At 33.1% G+C, this 14,858-nt stretch overlaps 1 protein-coding gene across 1 annotated transcript; it reads right to left on the bottom strand.

Annotated features, from left to right (window-relative positions):
• Window positions 1-9,808: 9,808 nt before the first annotated feature.
• LOC133294870 (uncharacterized) lies at window positions 9,809-12,207 on the bottom strand. Its single transcript, XM_061493625.1, has 4 exons — window positions 11,966-12,207; window positions 11,359-11,881; window positions 10,388-10,963; window positions 9,809-10,249 (listed from the first exon to the last, which is right to left on the bottom strand). Exons 1-4 carry the CDS (start codon window positions 12,205-12,207, stop codon window positions 9,809-9,811), a joined length of 1,782 nt encoding a protein of 593 aa, XP_061349609.1.
• Window positions 12,208-14,858: the final 2,651 nt, after the last annotated feature.

Raw genomic sequence — 14,858 nt, 5'->3', positions numbered from 1 at the left:
GGATGTAACTTACGATACGGTTCGATAAAATTCGTAAAAAAGTTATATATTTTTCAATTATTTTTTATTATATTTCTGTATCTTACGATTCGATATGTTTCATGATACGAAAAATCGACCAAACGATACTCGATACATATTGTGATTCAATAACCTTGTACACTATTTTTTTTTCAAACACTTTGTAGAAAGTATATATTTTAATATGACATTAAGTATCCTTATTTATAGATGAACTAATCCACTTTGGTGCCATCTTTATAGTACTATTGTGGCAAATTTGTACTGTGTTGTGAGAGATAAAATATGTCAAATGAGATGTCATTGCGTAGATCTCCAAAAGTTATGTGAAATTAAAAAAAAAAATTACATGATTTGAATACTCGAGTCAAAAGTTATGATTTCTGAAGTTTTACGATTAAACTGTTAATTTTTTGTGTCACGTGTCAACACCATACGAGTCATGCCTAAATTAGGCGTGAATGCCTTGTAAGTCACGCTTAACTTAGGCGTGAATGGTCATACCCAATTTGAATGTAAATGAGTGCAGTATATTCATAATTAAAATAACAACTTATTGGTAATTATTTATTTAAAAAAGTAATATTTTAATTTTTTTTGCCTAAGTATTGTTGAGAAACTTCTCTTGCTAATTGCTATGCATCATTTCGTTAGGATTTATTTTTGAATTAATATTTTAAATTTATAACTAGAATAGTAAATATCCAATAATAGAAATATTTTGCTCTATAAAGGGATTTCTTCCCCAAAATATTTTAATAAACCATTATAGCATATATGGAAAAAAAACCATATCATTTCATATCTCAGAATATGTGATAGAATTATTATACAAAGTTGTATAAAATTATTATAATTATATATAATTAAATAATAAAATAATACAAATGTGAGGTGACTTATTGAAAAGCACGAAGGAGAACATTGACTTGCTGCTGTAAACTCACATTCATCGCTAGTTAGGCGGGGCTTAACTAATTAAAAATTAGGTTGCGTAAGCAGTACGTAATTCCTCTCAAAAAAATTCAAAAAGATTGGGATTTTGCCCTGATCTGACATCAAATCTCACCTAAATTTTTATCATGAAAATAAAAATGAAATTGGGTTGCCTATATTGAGGTTCACTCAAAAGACGCAAATTAGAATATAACAATACAAAATGGTATAAATTTTTTTGCTATTCCAACATTTTGTAATATGATTTGATGGGTAATAGTATGGGTCGATGTGACGTGTAAGGTCTGATAGTGTAAACTTATACTATACGTTATGACATTTTCAGTTGTTTGGTGTATCATCGTATAGTATAAGTTTGTACAGATAATTCCTTAATACATCAAGACGATGTATAACTTAATCTAGTCTAAGGGAGAGGGATTAAGCCTGATAAGTTATATGAAGTTATATTATTTTAATTAAGATAATATAATTAAATAATACCATTGTTGACTAGTGCAGTTCTAAAAAAATATATTATTTTAATATTAATATATTAAAATAAAAATTAATTTTTAATATATTAAATTTTAAAATATTGAATATTTTTATTTTTATAAAAATTAATTTATTTTTTAGACACACTAATCAATAGATTTTTATAAAAATTAATATCATATGACATTTTTTAAGAATTATATAAATTATTTATTAAAAGATTTTTTTATTACAAATATTTATTTTTATCCTATATAGTATTATACAGTGCATTATCAAAAATTATATGATATTATCTTGTACAATATATTACTATATACGATACAATGTCAAACGATGGATAATATTAAAATTCAATGAGGTCTTATACAATCAGGCCTTATACTATCAGGTCTTATCATATACTATGCATCAAACATGCCCTAATATTACACATCACAAGTTATACTATTTTTATCTAGAGAACTTATGTTATTTTTACAATTAAATAAAGAGTTCACTTTTCTGTAGTCAAAGTAGATAAATTATCTACATTCATTATAGAAATTTAATGTCTTAGATAATTTATAAGTTATTGACATCGTTTTTTGGTTGAATATTTTTGTAATTATAATTTATTTTAATGTTATAATAGTTTTTCTTATTATAATTTTTTAATTTTTCAATCCAAAATGATATTTTGAGAGTGAATGCAGATAAGTTATCTACAAAATATTAAAACCTTAAATAAAATATAATTTTTTAAATTGTGGTGTCTCTTATCTTTTAGGATTTTTTTTAGGTATTATTTTGTGAATATGACAATTAATATATATATATATATATATATATATATATATATATATATATATATATATATATATATATAGGTAAAACATTTCTACAGTCATTTTAGATAAAGTTATCTATAGCTGCCCCAAAAATTACGTCATTTTGATTAATGAAGGATGTTCATATAATTTTAGGTGAATTAATAAACGGTGTTTCCGTATTTTTTTTTTTATCATATGCATTTTACGAAAACATTGTTCATTAATTCACCTACAATTACAGAAACACTCTTTATTAATCAAAATGACGTAGCTTTTTTGGATAGCTGTAGATAATCTTATCTAAAGTGACTGTAGAAATATTTTTGTTTGCATATATATATATATATAGTTTCATAATTGAAATTTTCTATGTAATATTTTTTAATTAAATATGTGAAATGGATTGAAGTTCCGAACCCCGAATTTGAAGCCTAGCATGAACCCCGAATTTGATGCCTAGCACGAACCCCCGCTGCGCCGACAGCCCCAAGTGACTTAAAGAACACTAGTAAGTATCACGTGAAAATAATTAAATTCACATATACCAAACAAGAATTTAATGATTCTCCTATCATGGAAATAAACACGGTTTTGGAATCATAAAAAATATATTTTTGTAATTTTAACTTATTTTGCATTATATTAACTTTTAAGATGACAAACTTTTTTTCTGAAATTTCAAAACAATATTATTTTGAAAGCACAGAAATATTTTTCTTTTCTAACAGGAGGAAACGTTAAACCCTGAAACAATAATGTTTTTCAATTTTTTTCTCAGTGAAGCACTTATATTAACGAAATTTAGAAGCTGATAAAGGATTACAGGGAAGTGGATATCCAAAGGATTTTAGAAGCTGATATTAACGACTTTATTTTATATATATTAACGAAATTTAGAAGCTGATAAAGAATTTATAGAAGCTTTTCGGTCCTCCTAATATTATTCATTTTTTCGAGTAGTTTAAAATCTTAATTCTCAATATCAATATCATATAATATAATGATAAGATACTCCTACCATTTTGTATATAACTGGAGAGTCAACTGAGACTGAAATACGCTTTAGCGTTGCCGTGAAATCCTGGATATAATAAGTCTGCAATCCTCAGAACATCACGTGCTGGGTTCCGTTTGAATTCTAATTTCTTTTAAGGGGAGCGGTGCAGCTTCATATGTCTCTTGGACAGTTTGAAATCCACCATTGAAAAGGACGTAACATATGAATGTCGACTCCAACTTAGTGTTCGCTATTTTTTTGGGCCTTCTGGGTTCAAATTCTAAGGACAAGTTTAGGCTCAAAAGAACAATTGAAGCTTAATAAGATCACACATAAATTTAAAATTTAAATCGAGTTACAACTCTATTTTTTCTACTATAAAGAAAGTTTGTTATAATTGATTATTTGGAAAAAAATTAGATTGTATTGATTGGAACAAAGATTAATAGCTGATCCTTTCTTTGGATTAAGAGAAAGAGATGAAGAGGAAAAAAAATTATTTAAAATTTGAAAAAAATTTGATTATAGAAAAATAAAAGTATGGGCCGATTTGGTAAGATGGTAAAATTGAGAGTAAAAAACCTTGTGGCGTTTGGTATAGGAGAAATTTTTTCTTATCCGAGAATCTCGATTTTCAAAAATATGATTTTTACAATCAGTTTACGATAATATGTGAAAATTTAAAATTTAAAAAAATTCAGTTTCCCAAAAATCCGAAAAAAATACCTCGTACCAAACAGCCGTAACCCAAAAGTTTGTTTTGGTCACGGGTTCAAACTTTAGGTAAAGCAAATTTTGGTCATGGGTTCAAATCTTTGGTAAAACAAATTTTTGAAAAATCTTTGGAGTCTGATCATTCTTTCGGTGACAAAGCTTAATGCACTCGTTGTTCCAACGACGAGATAGCTTTTGGGGACATACCGAGAACAAGGTGATGGCCCGAGTAGGTTAAACGAGGATATCTCCATGTTCATACAAAAATAAAAATTGAGAGTAAATTTTTTCACGAAACAGTTTATATAATTTTATTGGTAAACTGATTCATAAATCTTGCCTTCATACTTAACAGATATTAAAGAAGAGATAAAACTTTGGAAACAATAAATTTAAATTATTTTCTTTAACTTATCTCTTCATTTTAAAATTTTCTTACCTGTCTAAATCTTTTGTATAACCCAAACGAAACCAAAAGTTAACACTATAAGAAGTAATAATTGGTAATGCTTATTCTTGCATTGCATATATATGCTTACTGTATTAAATAATTACGTCACGTTTTATTATGATTAATAATATAAGACTTGATAAAATTTTAATATTATGTATGTTTGATCTTATATTATATAAGACATTATATTATCATATGTTTGATGTAATGTATATTATTAAATAAGATGAAAACAAATACTTTTTATAAAGCTAGTCTTTATTTTGAAATATAATATTGATCAATTCAATACATATTGGGCGAGACCACGCACGATTGAGTCTGGTCCAACAGCAATCAAGATCTTTTCTGGAATGGATGTTGTTGAGAGTTATCTCTGCGGAACACTTCAGTGGAATACTTCTGCAAGATGGAGAGGTTGGTGCTCATTGGTCTTGTTTAGTGAGGACAAATGTAGGGAGTACCTGCAAAACACTTTAACGCTCAAGTCAGTATTTGATCAATGAGCTTTAGTAAAGATAAATAAGATAATTATACATGGGCTTCAAACCTCTATTATATAATAGTGGGTTGCCCTGCTTATGCAGCCTTAGTATGGTGGAATTTAACCCCATTGGTGGGCTGAAACGACTTATGCATGTTATCCTATGTGCGAGATACTTATTTGTGGGCTATGCCTCTTAGGTATAGCTGGAACCATATGCTTGTCCCTTAACTATTGGCTATAAGGATTACCGTAGAATCCTATGCTGCTGTGATCGTAGTTGTATGTCTGCAAGATGACATCAACAAGGATAAACATATTTCCTTAACCTGTAAGTCTTGGTTGTTGGCCCTCTTGAGTCATTCGTAGGTTGAGCTTTATATCCCGCGATAAATAAGTCTAGATAAAATATATTCATTTAAAATTTATTATGTTATACTAATTTGTAAGAAGTTAAAAAAAAACCTAGTTTATAGGATAAAAAAATAAAGATCATTGTGTATATTAAATAAAACTTTAATGAAAATCTAGATATGATAGTTATAAACCCCATGTTTATGTATAAAAAAACCCTATAATTATATAAATAGATTGCTAAATGATAATTCACTGCAAATGCATTACTGATTACTATGTTCTCATTTTCACATAATGGATTTTTACTCTCGAGTAATCATAATTCCTCTAGATTGGGCCTCAATTATCTCAATCCCCTCTCTATCTATTGTTAGTGTCACTGTCTCTGTTGTTTTTGTTTCAGGTCAGAGTCGTAGCTATGAGTAGGAGAGTTGTAGCAATCGTGCTTAAGTGAAATGGTGCATTGAAGACTCAAGGATAACTAGCCATTGGAATCCTAATTCAGACAAGGGAGAAGAGTTGCTTAGTGCCAAGTCACCATGCTTCATGTAAAATCAGAATAATCACATATCTAGCAAATCCATATCTTTAGCAAATAAGACCATAATCTTTAGCCAAATCAAGAGCATATTGGCAGATTATTTTTGAAGGATTTGAAGAGCTACTTAACGCCCAAATCACCTTGTTCTATATAAATAAGATCCTACACATGTCCAATGAGCTTTTGGAGGTTTTCAAGCCATGAAACACATAGGAAATTTTGAGGGTTCGTTGAGTAAGATCCAATGGATCAAAGGATGAGGCTAGGATATAGTAGAAAGATCCTTGAATTCGGTTAATCCCAACACTACTCAGGTGGCTGAGAGGCAGTGGGTGATGGTGGAGCCAGCAGTTGCTGCGAGAGCATAGCTACAACATCGTCCATGTTTATTTTTTCTTAGTTCTATGGAGTCTTTATCTTTCTTTGTTGTTTCTTTTTATTTAAGTATGAGCTAAATTGTCTATAATTGAGTGATAGAGTACCCGTATTGTAATGTAACCATGTTTGCCTAAACTTTGCTATGTAATTTTTCATTAGTTATTTAATAAATATTCAAATTGTCTCTAATCTTGTTGACTTATCGAGAAAGAGCTACAAGAGTTCCAAGGTTTGGGCTATAGAGATATAGGTGAACCTGGAAAAGTTATTAAACATTGTGGATTAATTAATTAAATTGGTTAAGTGTGGGTAGAGAGATCATTCACACCATAAAATCATATGAAACTTGTACTTAATGGATTCATAACTATGTTAGCCATAGAGATACGAGAACTAGTATACATATAAGATTGTGAGAGCCCATGCATATATAGGTGTTCTGATTACTGATGGATAATTGTTATAGCATTGTTATTACATTCTGGTAAAATTGCAACATTGAGGAAATTGATCTCAATCTATCATTGAATACTTGAAACTTATCTTTTTAATTATTTTCGTAGATAATCAGTAGTCTTAGCTTAGTTTAATCATTAGTTAATAACTTAGATAATAACTTAGTCATATTTGTTACTTTTATTGCTTCACCTAGAGCCGTAACTTTACCTAATCTTCGTGGGAACGATACTTGGACTCACACATTCACTTTATTACTTGTGACACATGCACTTGCGTACTTGTGTGATTGATATATATATATATTTGATTGCGAAATTGCACAACAAAACCCTTACGCAGGTAGCATATTGCAAGACTTTGGTCCATTCCATACCAAATGACATCACCTTTATCTCATAGATTAAAACCCTAGTCTCCATCCGTCGGGCTTAACATCTCACGTTCAAGCACACACGTATGAACAATAACATTAGCATTTAACTTAATAATAGACTTGTAGTTCCGTGTAAAATGTTGGGACTCATGCCTTGTCTAATTCTGATGATGACAAACAAGTAACCCAAGTCATATAACAATTTCTTGATTTTTTGAAAGTTGGTTGCATGATTTAGTGTGTGTTGAATTTCAAAGAAGTAAATGCAACAAATTATCATGAAATCTTGAAATTGAAGATTCAATATAAAATCTTAGATTTAATATAATGAGTAAATGAGATAATTCTAGATCATACCTTAAGTTATATTATGTAAAAGTTTTAAAAACTAGGAAAGAAGATAGAAAAATTTTCTTCTTATTCCAAGCAGATGAAATTGAAACAGATTTTTTGAATGCATTTTTAATTTGAAAAAATAATTTAATTTGATAAAGCATTAGAGAATAGTTAAAGAAAGTTTGGAAATTTTATTTGTTTTAAAAATTTTAATTCTATTTCAAATGTTTGATTCTTTTTCATTAAATTTTGGAAAGTTAATTTTTTGAAAAATTAATTTGAAAACTTTGACTCTATTTTTTGAAATAAGTTTTGGAGATTTTTGAATATCAGGATAACCTTAAAAAAAATTTACCGTTAAAATTATGAAATTTCCCCAATAATTAATTTAAGAAAAATAATTATAAAAATTATATTGTGAACCTTTCCTCCAAAGGGCACATTTGAAATGTTTGAACAAATTCATTCACTCCTCCTCTTAGTTTTGTTTTATACTTAATTGTTTACAAATTAAAAGCGGTAACTTCAAATTATTTTTACTTGGTTTAGATTGGTTTTTAGTTAGGGGCAAGATATTCTTACATCAGTATAAGAATAAGAAGTCTTACACCAAATTTGGATCATCGATTTACTTACATCTAATCGAACGGTTTAAATATCTAATAAATTAGAACCTTTAGATATAAATATGATCAACGATCAAGATTAAGAGTGTAACTTACACCAGTGTAAAATGATCCCGACCTTTTTAGCCATTGTCGAGAAGTCAATATGGGAGCAATTGTTGAGTGATAAGATTTGTACTTCAGGGCTTAGAGTTAATTCAAGTTAAGCATAATAGCTATTTTTGAAGTAAACGATAGAGGAGCAATTATCTAGTGACGATTGGGGACCTAAATCTAAAGGTTAGTTCGGGTGATAATTATAAATGGATAGAATATGTTTTATTTTTGTACTTGAATAGAGTTTTACTTAATTTTCTAGACTAATCACCAAGCCCAATACTCTGAGAAGACCATTAGGCCCCTACTGAGGATACAAAACTTGCATCCTTAAAGTGGGACATATGCTCCCTCATCACACACGACCCCTCACTCTGGCGCACACACATCTACATCAAAATAAGGCCCATAGGGAAAAATAGTTATACTCACACCAGAGAATCTTTTTTCCCTATAAATATCTCACTCTCCCGTTGAGAAGTTATTTTTCTACTCATTGATCTTCATTGTTGTTATCCTGCTAAATTTCAACCCCACCATAGCCGATCGTGCCTTTCACCTCTCCTTAATTCTTAGCTTTTGCGTGAGATTTGAACGATGACTCTGTTATTGAGCTCAATTCTACACTATAGCCTCATCCATTCACTATTGCATTGACGTATTTCACCCCTTAAACACTCAAACATTATAGTAGATTTGTCTGCCGTGGCGGACCCAAAAAAATTTGTTTATGTCTGCACATTTAATGATGGGAGCTCGGGGACAGTGTCCTTGATTTTTTTATTTTTTAAATAAAATTTTAAATGCATTAAAAAATAAAAGAATATAAATAAGAAAAAAGAAGAAGAAAGTTTCAACTTAACATAAAATAATAATAATCAAGAGTCAATTAAGATATTACAATAGAACGATTATAAAAGCATTCTTCGATTTTTTATTCCTTAAAAATATTGTATTATATCTTCCTTATCAATCTTATCAAATATATCACGTTCAACATAAGTTAGCACGTATGCGTTAAACCAATTATCACTTAAAAAGAAAGAAATATCTGCGAGCTCATTAAAAAAAATGAATTCTACTTATTTGAATATTATTAGAATAGTAATATATTATTAAGCTAAAAGGATAATTTTGTCAGCAAAAGTTTGAAGCCAAACTTGACTTTGCCTCAGACATGTTGGCACTATGTTCGACGTGATTTCGGAAGCAATCAAGATTTTGAGTGGTTTCAACATAAAACCAAAAAACTCACTTAAACTTGAGAGTCAGTACTTGAGAATTCCAAACTTTTCAAAGGTTACTACTGTGTGCACTTGTAGTCATGTGCACTAACATAGGTCTGCCATTGTCTCATTGGGATCAATTTTTTTATGCAACTCAATTCATTTCCTCTTGAATTTATCTAGGTCCCACACATATTATATATATATATATATATAATTTGTTGATTTAATTAATAATCTGATATAAAGAGACAAGAAAGTGTATAACAGAACAGTCAATTTTATTCATATAATCCCTCAATACAATCTCCTTTGTCTTTTATATCTTTTCCTATACAAGTATGACTCACTTCCGTGCATTTTTTAACTTCCCCAAGTGTCTTTACAAACAGAGGACACCTAAGTATCACTAACAACACTACTTCTAACTTCTGAGATTGTGGCTTACCCCGAACTTTGATTGTACGAGTTGCCAAAACTACTAAGGGAATTTCAATTGGTCAATTATCAATGCTGTCAAGAGGCAGAGGAGAGAACCCAACAGTGTTCGAACCATGGAAGGGCTTCAAGGCAGAAATATGAAATGTGGGATGAATTCTACTCTCTGGTGGCAGAGCTAAACGGTAGGCAACAACACTAATAACCTTTTGGATTGGAAATGGTCCAAAGAAACGTTTAGCCAGCTTGTGATTGGCACGACGTGCTACAGGTACTTGTCTATGTGGTTGTAAACGTACCAATACTAAATCTCCCACAGCAAACGAATGGTCCTTACGCTTCTTATCAGCCAAGTTCTTCATCCTATTTTGAGCTTGAATCAAGTGTGACTTAAGAGCATGCAACAATTCATTTCTCTGAACCAGCATAGTATCCAAGGCTTCAATCTTAACAAGACCACGAGGGTAGTGTGGGATTGTGGGAGGTATGCGTCCATATAAGGCCTGAAACAGAGTCATCTTAATAGAAGAATGAACTGAAGTATTGTAATGTAACTCATCCTAACCAAGAAAGGAAACCCATCGATTGTTTTGTTCTGAACAATAAGCTCTTAAGTATTGCTCTAGGTACCTGTTGGTGACCTCAGATTGCCCATCAGATTGTGGGTGGTAGGCCGAAGACATGTTGAGTTTGGTGCCACTAAACTGAAAAAGTTTTCTCCAAAACTGACTGACAAAAATTGTGTCTCTGTCCGACACTATAGAACGTGGGAAGCCATGTAACTTGATCACCATTTCGCAAAATAGTGCTGCAACAGAAGCTGCTGTGAAAGAAGTTGCCAATGGTCCAAAATGAGCATACTTCGTTAAATGATCCACTACCACCAAAATTGTACAAAACCCTTGTGAAGATGGCAAGCCCGTAATAAAATCCATTGTTAAATCCTCAAATACTGCCTCAGGAACTGGCAATGGATGCAACAACCCCATAGGAGCTTGGGTCGATGTTTTAGTTTGTTGACAGGTAAGGCAGTGCTTGACATACTCAGTCACTTCCCTTCTCATAGGAAGCCAAGAAAATGATGTTGAGAGACGTAGAAATGTTCGAAGAGCTCCTGCATGACCTCCCATTGGTGAACCGTGAGCTTCATGCATCAATACTTGTTTAAGATTGGAATTGGAACTAATATAGAACTTGCCTAAATGAAATAACATACCCTCCTTGCACGTAATATTTGCATCAGTAATCAGGCCAGAATTAAAATTGTGATGGAGATGCACTAAGTCTAAAAATAGTGCATTTTCAGCTTTGATTTGTTGAAGCAAGTTGAAACATGGTTATGATAGCACAGCATGCAATGATGCAGTTGTATTGTCTTTTGCAAACTGCCTTGATAAGGCATCAACAACTACATTTGAAGCCCCTGGCTTATATCGATTGTGAAGTCATAGCCTAACAACTTATAAACATACTTATGTTGTTACGGAGTGTGAATAGTTTGTGACAACAGCTCTTTAATGCTTTGGTGATCCGTACGAACAACAAAATATGATCCAAGAAGATAATGACGCCACTTTTTAACCGCTTATGTAATGGCACATAACTCACGTACATACGTGGAGGCGGCAGCCAACCGGGGACCTAGCTTCTTGCTGAAAAATGAAATAGGCCTACCTGCTTGGATGAGAACAACCCCAACACCAGTATTAGATGCATCAGTTTCTACAATAAATTGTGAACTAAAATCAGGTAGCCCAAGTATTGGAATTACAGACATTGCCTCCTTCAATTGAACAAAAGCATTCTTTGCTAGTTCAGACCATGCCATCTCTTCACCCTTGAGCATATCAGTTAAGGGAGCTGCTATGGTTGCATAACCATGAACAAAACGCCGGTAATAACCGGTTAGGCCCAAAAATTCCCTTAGCTGTTTCACACTGCGTGGCTGAGGCCAATCCAACATGACTGCCAACTTTTTTGGGTCAGCCTTGACTCCAAAGGCAGAAACCACATGGCCTAAATAAGAAATTTCCGGAAGACCAAACTCGCACTTGCTAAGTTTTAAAAAGAACTGATTATCTTTTAAACAGAGCGGGGCTTGCTCCAAGTGAACCACATGAATATCCATTGATGAGCTATATATCAACACATCATCAAAGAATACCACAATAAATTTGCGCAAGAAGGGCCAAAAAATCTTATTCATAGCTGATTAGAACGTGGCTGGAGCGTTTGTGAGGACAAATGGCATTACACAAAATTCGTAATGTCCTTCATGAGTGCGGAAGGCAGTCTTGTACACGTCTTCCTTCTTCATACGAATCTGGTGGTAACCACTACGAAGATCCAGCTTACTAAACACTGTAGCACCAAGCAATTCATCAAGGAGCTCGTCTATTGTTGGAATCAGAAATCTGTCCTTAACTGTGATTGCATTCAATGCTCGGTAGTCAACACACATTCTCTATGTAGCATCTTGCTTTTTGGCCAGCAATATTGGAGAAGAAAATGAACTTTGACTATGCTTGATGTCTCCCGAGGTTAACAAGGTTGACACTTGTTTCTCAATCTCCTCCTTTTGATGGTAAGGATATCGGTATGGTTTGACACTAACCGGCTTAGATCCTTCCACCAATAGTGGTAAGGAATTTGGAATACAAAAACATGCTGATGTTTTAATAAAATGGGCCAGAGCAGGTTATGTATCTTACCATTAAGAGCCAACACCTCAGGATTTGGAGAATTTTCTGGTTCAGAGTTTGGGATCCCTTCCACCATGAGAGACAGCTGCATAGCTTGATGGGCCATACCCTTTTGATGTCCTGGACTATCAGATCCTTCACAGAGATTAATCCATTTTCCAAGATGCCTGAATTCCATAGACATTTTATTGTAATCATGCGTCACCTGACCCAAAGCACATAACCAAGGCATTCCTAAAATAATGTTCAATTCTGCCAATTCCAAAACCCAAAGATCAGTGGTGAAAGCATGACCTTGTATAAGGAATTCGATATTGGAACACTTCATATGGCAGGATAAAAATTCTCCATTGCCCAAAAAGACACGCATCTTAGGAATACGAACCAATGGCAATCCCAATTCTGCTGCTAACTGAGCACGAATAAAGTTATGGGAACTCCTAGAGTCCACCAAAACTTGTGTTATCTTCCCTAACACATCAACTAATAACCGTAAGGATCGAGGATTCGACATACCAGATAAAGAATGCAAGGCTGCATCCACCTTATGGTCGTTGCTGAGCTCTCCATTCCACACTATTTCCTCTTCCTGATCATCAGTTATAGTATCATCAACATCGCCAAACAAAAACAACACCTTGGCTGGACATTGATGCTTAGCGGTCCATTTCTCATCACAGGTGAAGCACAAACCTAAATCCCTTTTTCGTTGCATCTCCTCTGGTGGTATTCGTCTGATTGGTCACTGAGACATCCTTGTAGTCGTTGTTGAGGGTAAAGCTAATGGTTGATTTGGTGAGGTTGTTGTAATAGGTGCTGGGTTGGGTTTCTCTGTTGTGAAAGGGGAACGAAAATTGGTTTTCTTATTCGATGAAGAGAAAGAAGAGCGTAGCTCAGCATGGTGAGAGTCATAAGAAATTGCCAAACGCATTGCTTGATGCAAGGTCGCCGGCCAATGAAGCTGAATGGCACTCCTTAACTCCGGTTGAAGATCTGAAATAAAAAACGTCATCAACAAGTCATCAGCTACCTCAGAAGCCTGATTCGTCAATTGCTCAAATTCCTTCATATAATCTTGCAATGAGCCAGTTTGGGTTAGACGCGAGAGTACGCCTTAAATGTCTCGGTGAAGAGAAAAACTGAACCTTTCACGCACAGCACGTGTAAGGTCTTCCCGAGAATGAATAGTGCCACTGCTAAACATTAGGGGTGTTCATCAACCGATCCAAACTGATTCAAACCGCGGTGACCGAACCGAAAAACCGATAACCGAATAAACCGAAAACCGATTAAAAACCGCAAATTTTAATTGGATTGGATCGGTTTTTGGATGGGTTGATGAAAACCGATCCAATCCAAACCGATCCAATATATTAATTTCCCTCTACCTACTTGGGTATTTCCCTAATCATAGCCTAAAAATTTCTAAATCCAAGACCCATTAACTCATCAACTAAACCCAAGAAAAAATCTAGTCATATCTCATCAACAAAATTTTATCTTTGTAGAGCTTCATATCTCATTGCCAAAATTAAAAAAATTATATTATAGTTTACTAATGCTTTTGTATTACAATTTTTTTTTACAAAGCCAATATATACAAAAAATGTTATTTGCACAATAATCATGAAATAAATTTTAGGATTTTCAAAAAATCTAAAATCGATCCGATCCAAACCGAAAAAAATTGGATTGGATCGGATCGGATCAGATTTGGAAAAAAATCAAAACCGAATGGATGATTATATGATCAAACCGAAGGGATTGGATCAGATGATTTTTGCTTCCAAAATCGATCCAATCCAGACCGCGAACACCCCTACTAAACATCCATTGGTACCAAGACGCTGCTGCTCCTTCCATCTTAAGTCCCGCAAGTTGTACCTTCAAATCCTCTGGTGTTCTTTGAATCCGAAAGTACATTTCGGAGCGAAAAATCCAATTGTGCGAATCTTGTCCAATAAAAGTGGGTATTTCCATCTTCACTGTCTTAAGAGCTGAACGATGATCTGGTTGTTCTCTCGAACAATCTGCATGGTGAGGAACATGAGTGTTACCTTGCGACCCATTGGACCCAAATAACAACAGGTCCCTTAAGCGCGCCTCCATCGCTGCAAAACGAGTCTCCACGCGTGCATCGAGAGATTCTGTAATCTGATCAATGCGTTGATGGATCTCTTCTGCCAAATCTTGGACTCGCATCCTGGTTGTTGAGTTGCAGAAGTGAAAGCACCAATTGATAGAAGGAGACAAGAAAGTGTATAACAGAACAATCAATTTTATTCACATAATCCCTCAATACAATCTCCTTTGTCTTTTATATCTTTTCCTATACAAGTATGACTCACTACCGTGCATTTTCTAACTTCCCCAAGTGTCTTTACAAACAGAGGACACCTAAGTATCACTA

This window comes from Gastrolobium bilobum, unplaced genomic scaffold (genome assembly GCF_033153095.1).
Source record: "Gastrolobium bilobum isolate Gb01-03AN ecotype WA unplaced genomic scaffold, APGP_CSIRO_Gbil_v1 utg19071, whole genome shotgun sequence".
Lineage (NCBI taxonomy): Eukaryota > Viridiplantae > Streptophyta > Magnoliopsida > Fabales > Fabaceae > Gastrolobium > Gastrolobium bilobum.
This window is presented reverse-complemented; position numbering and strand designations above follow the sequence as displayed.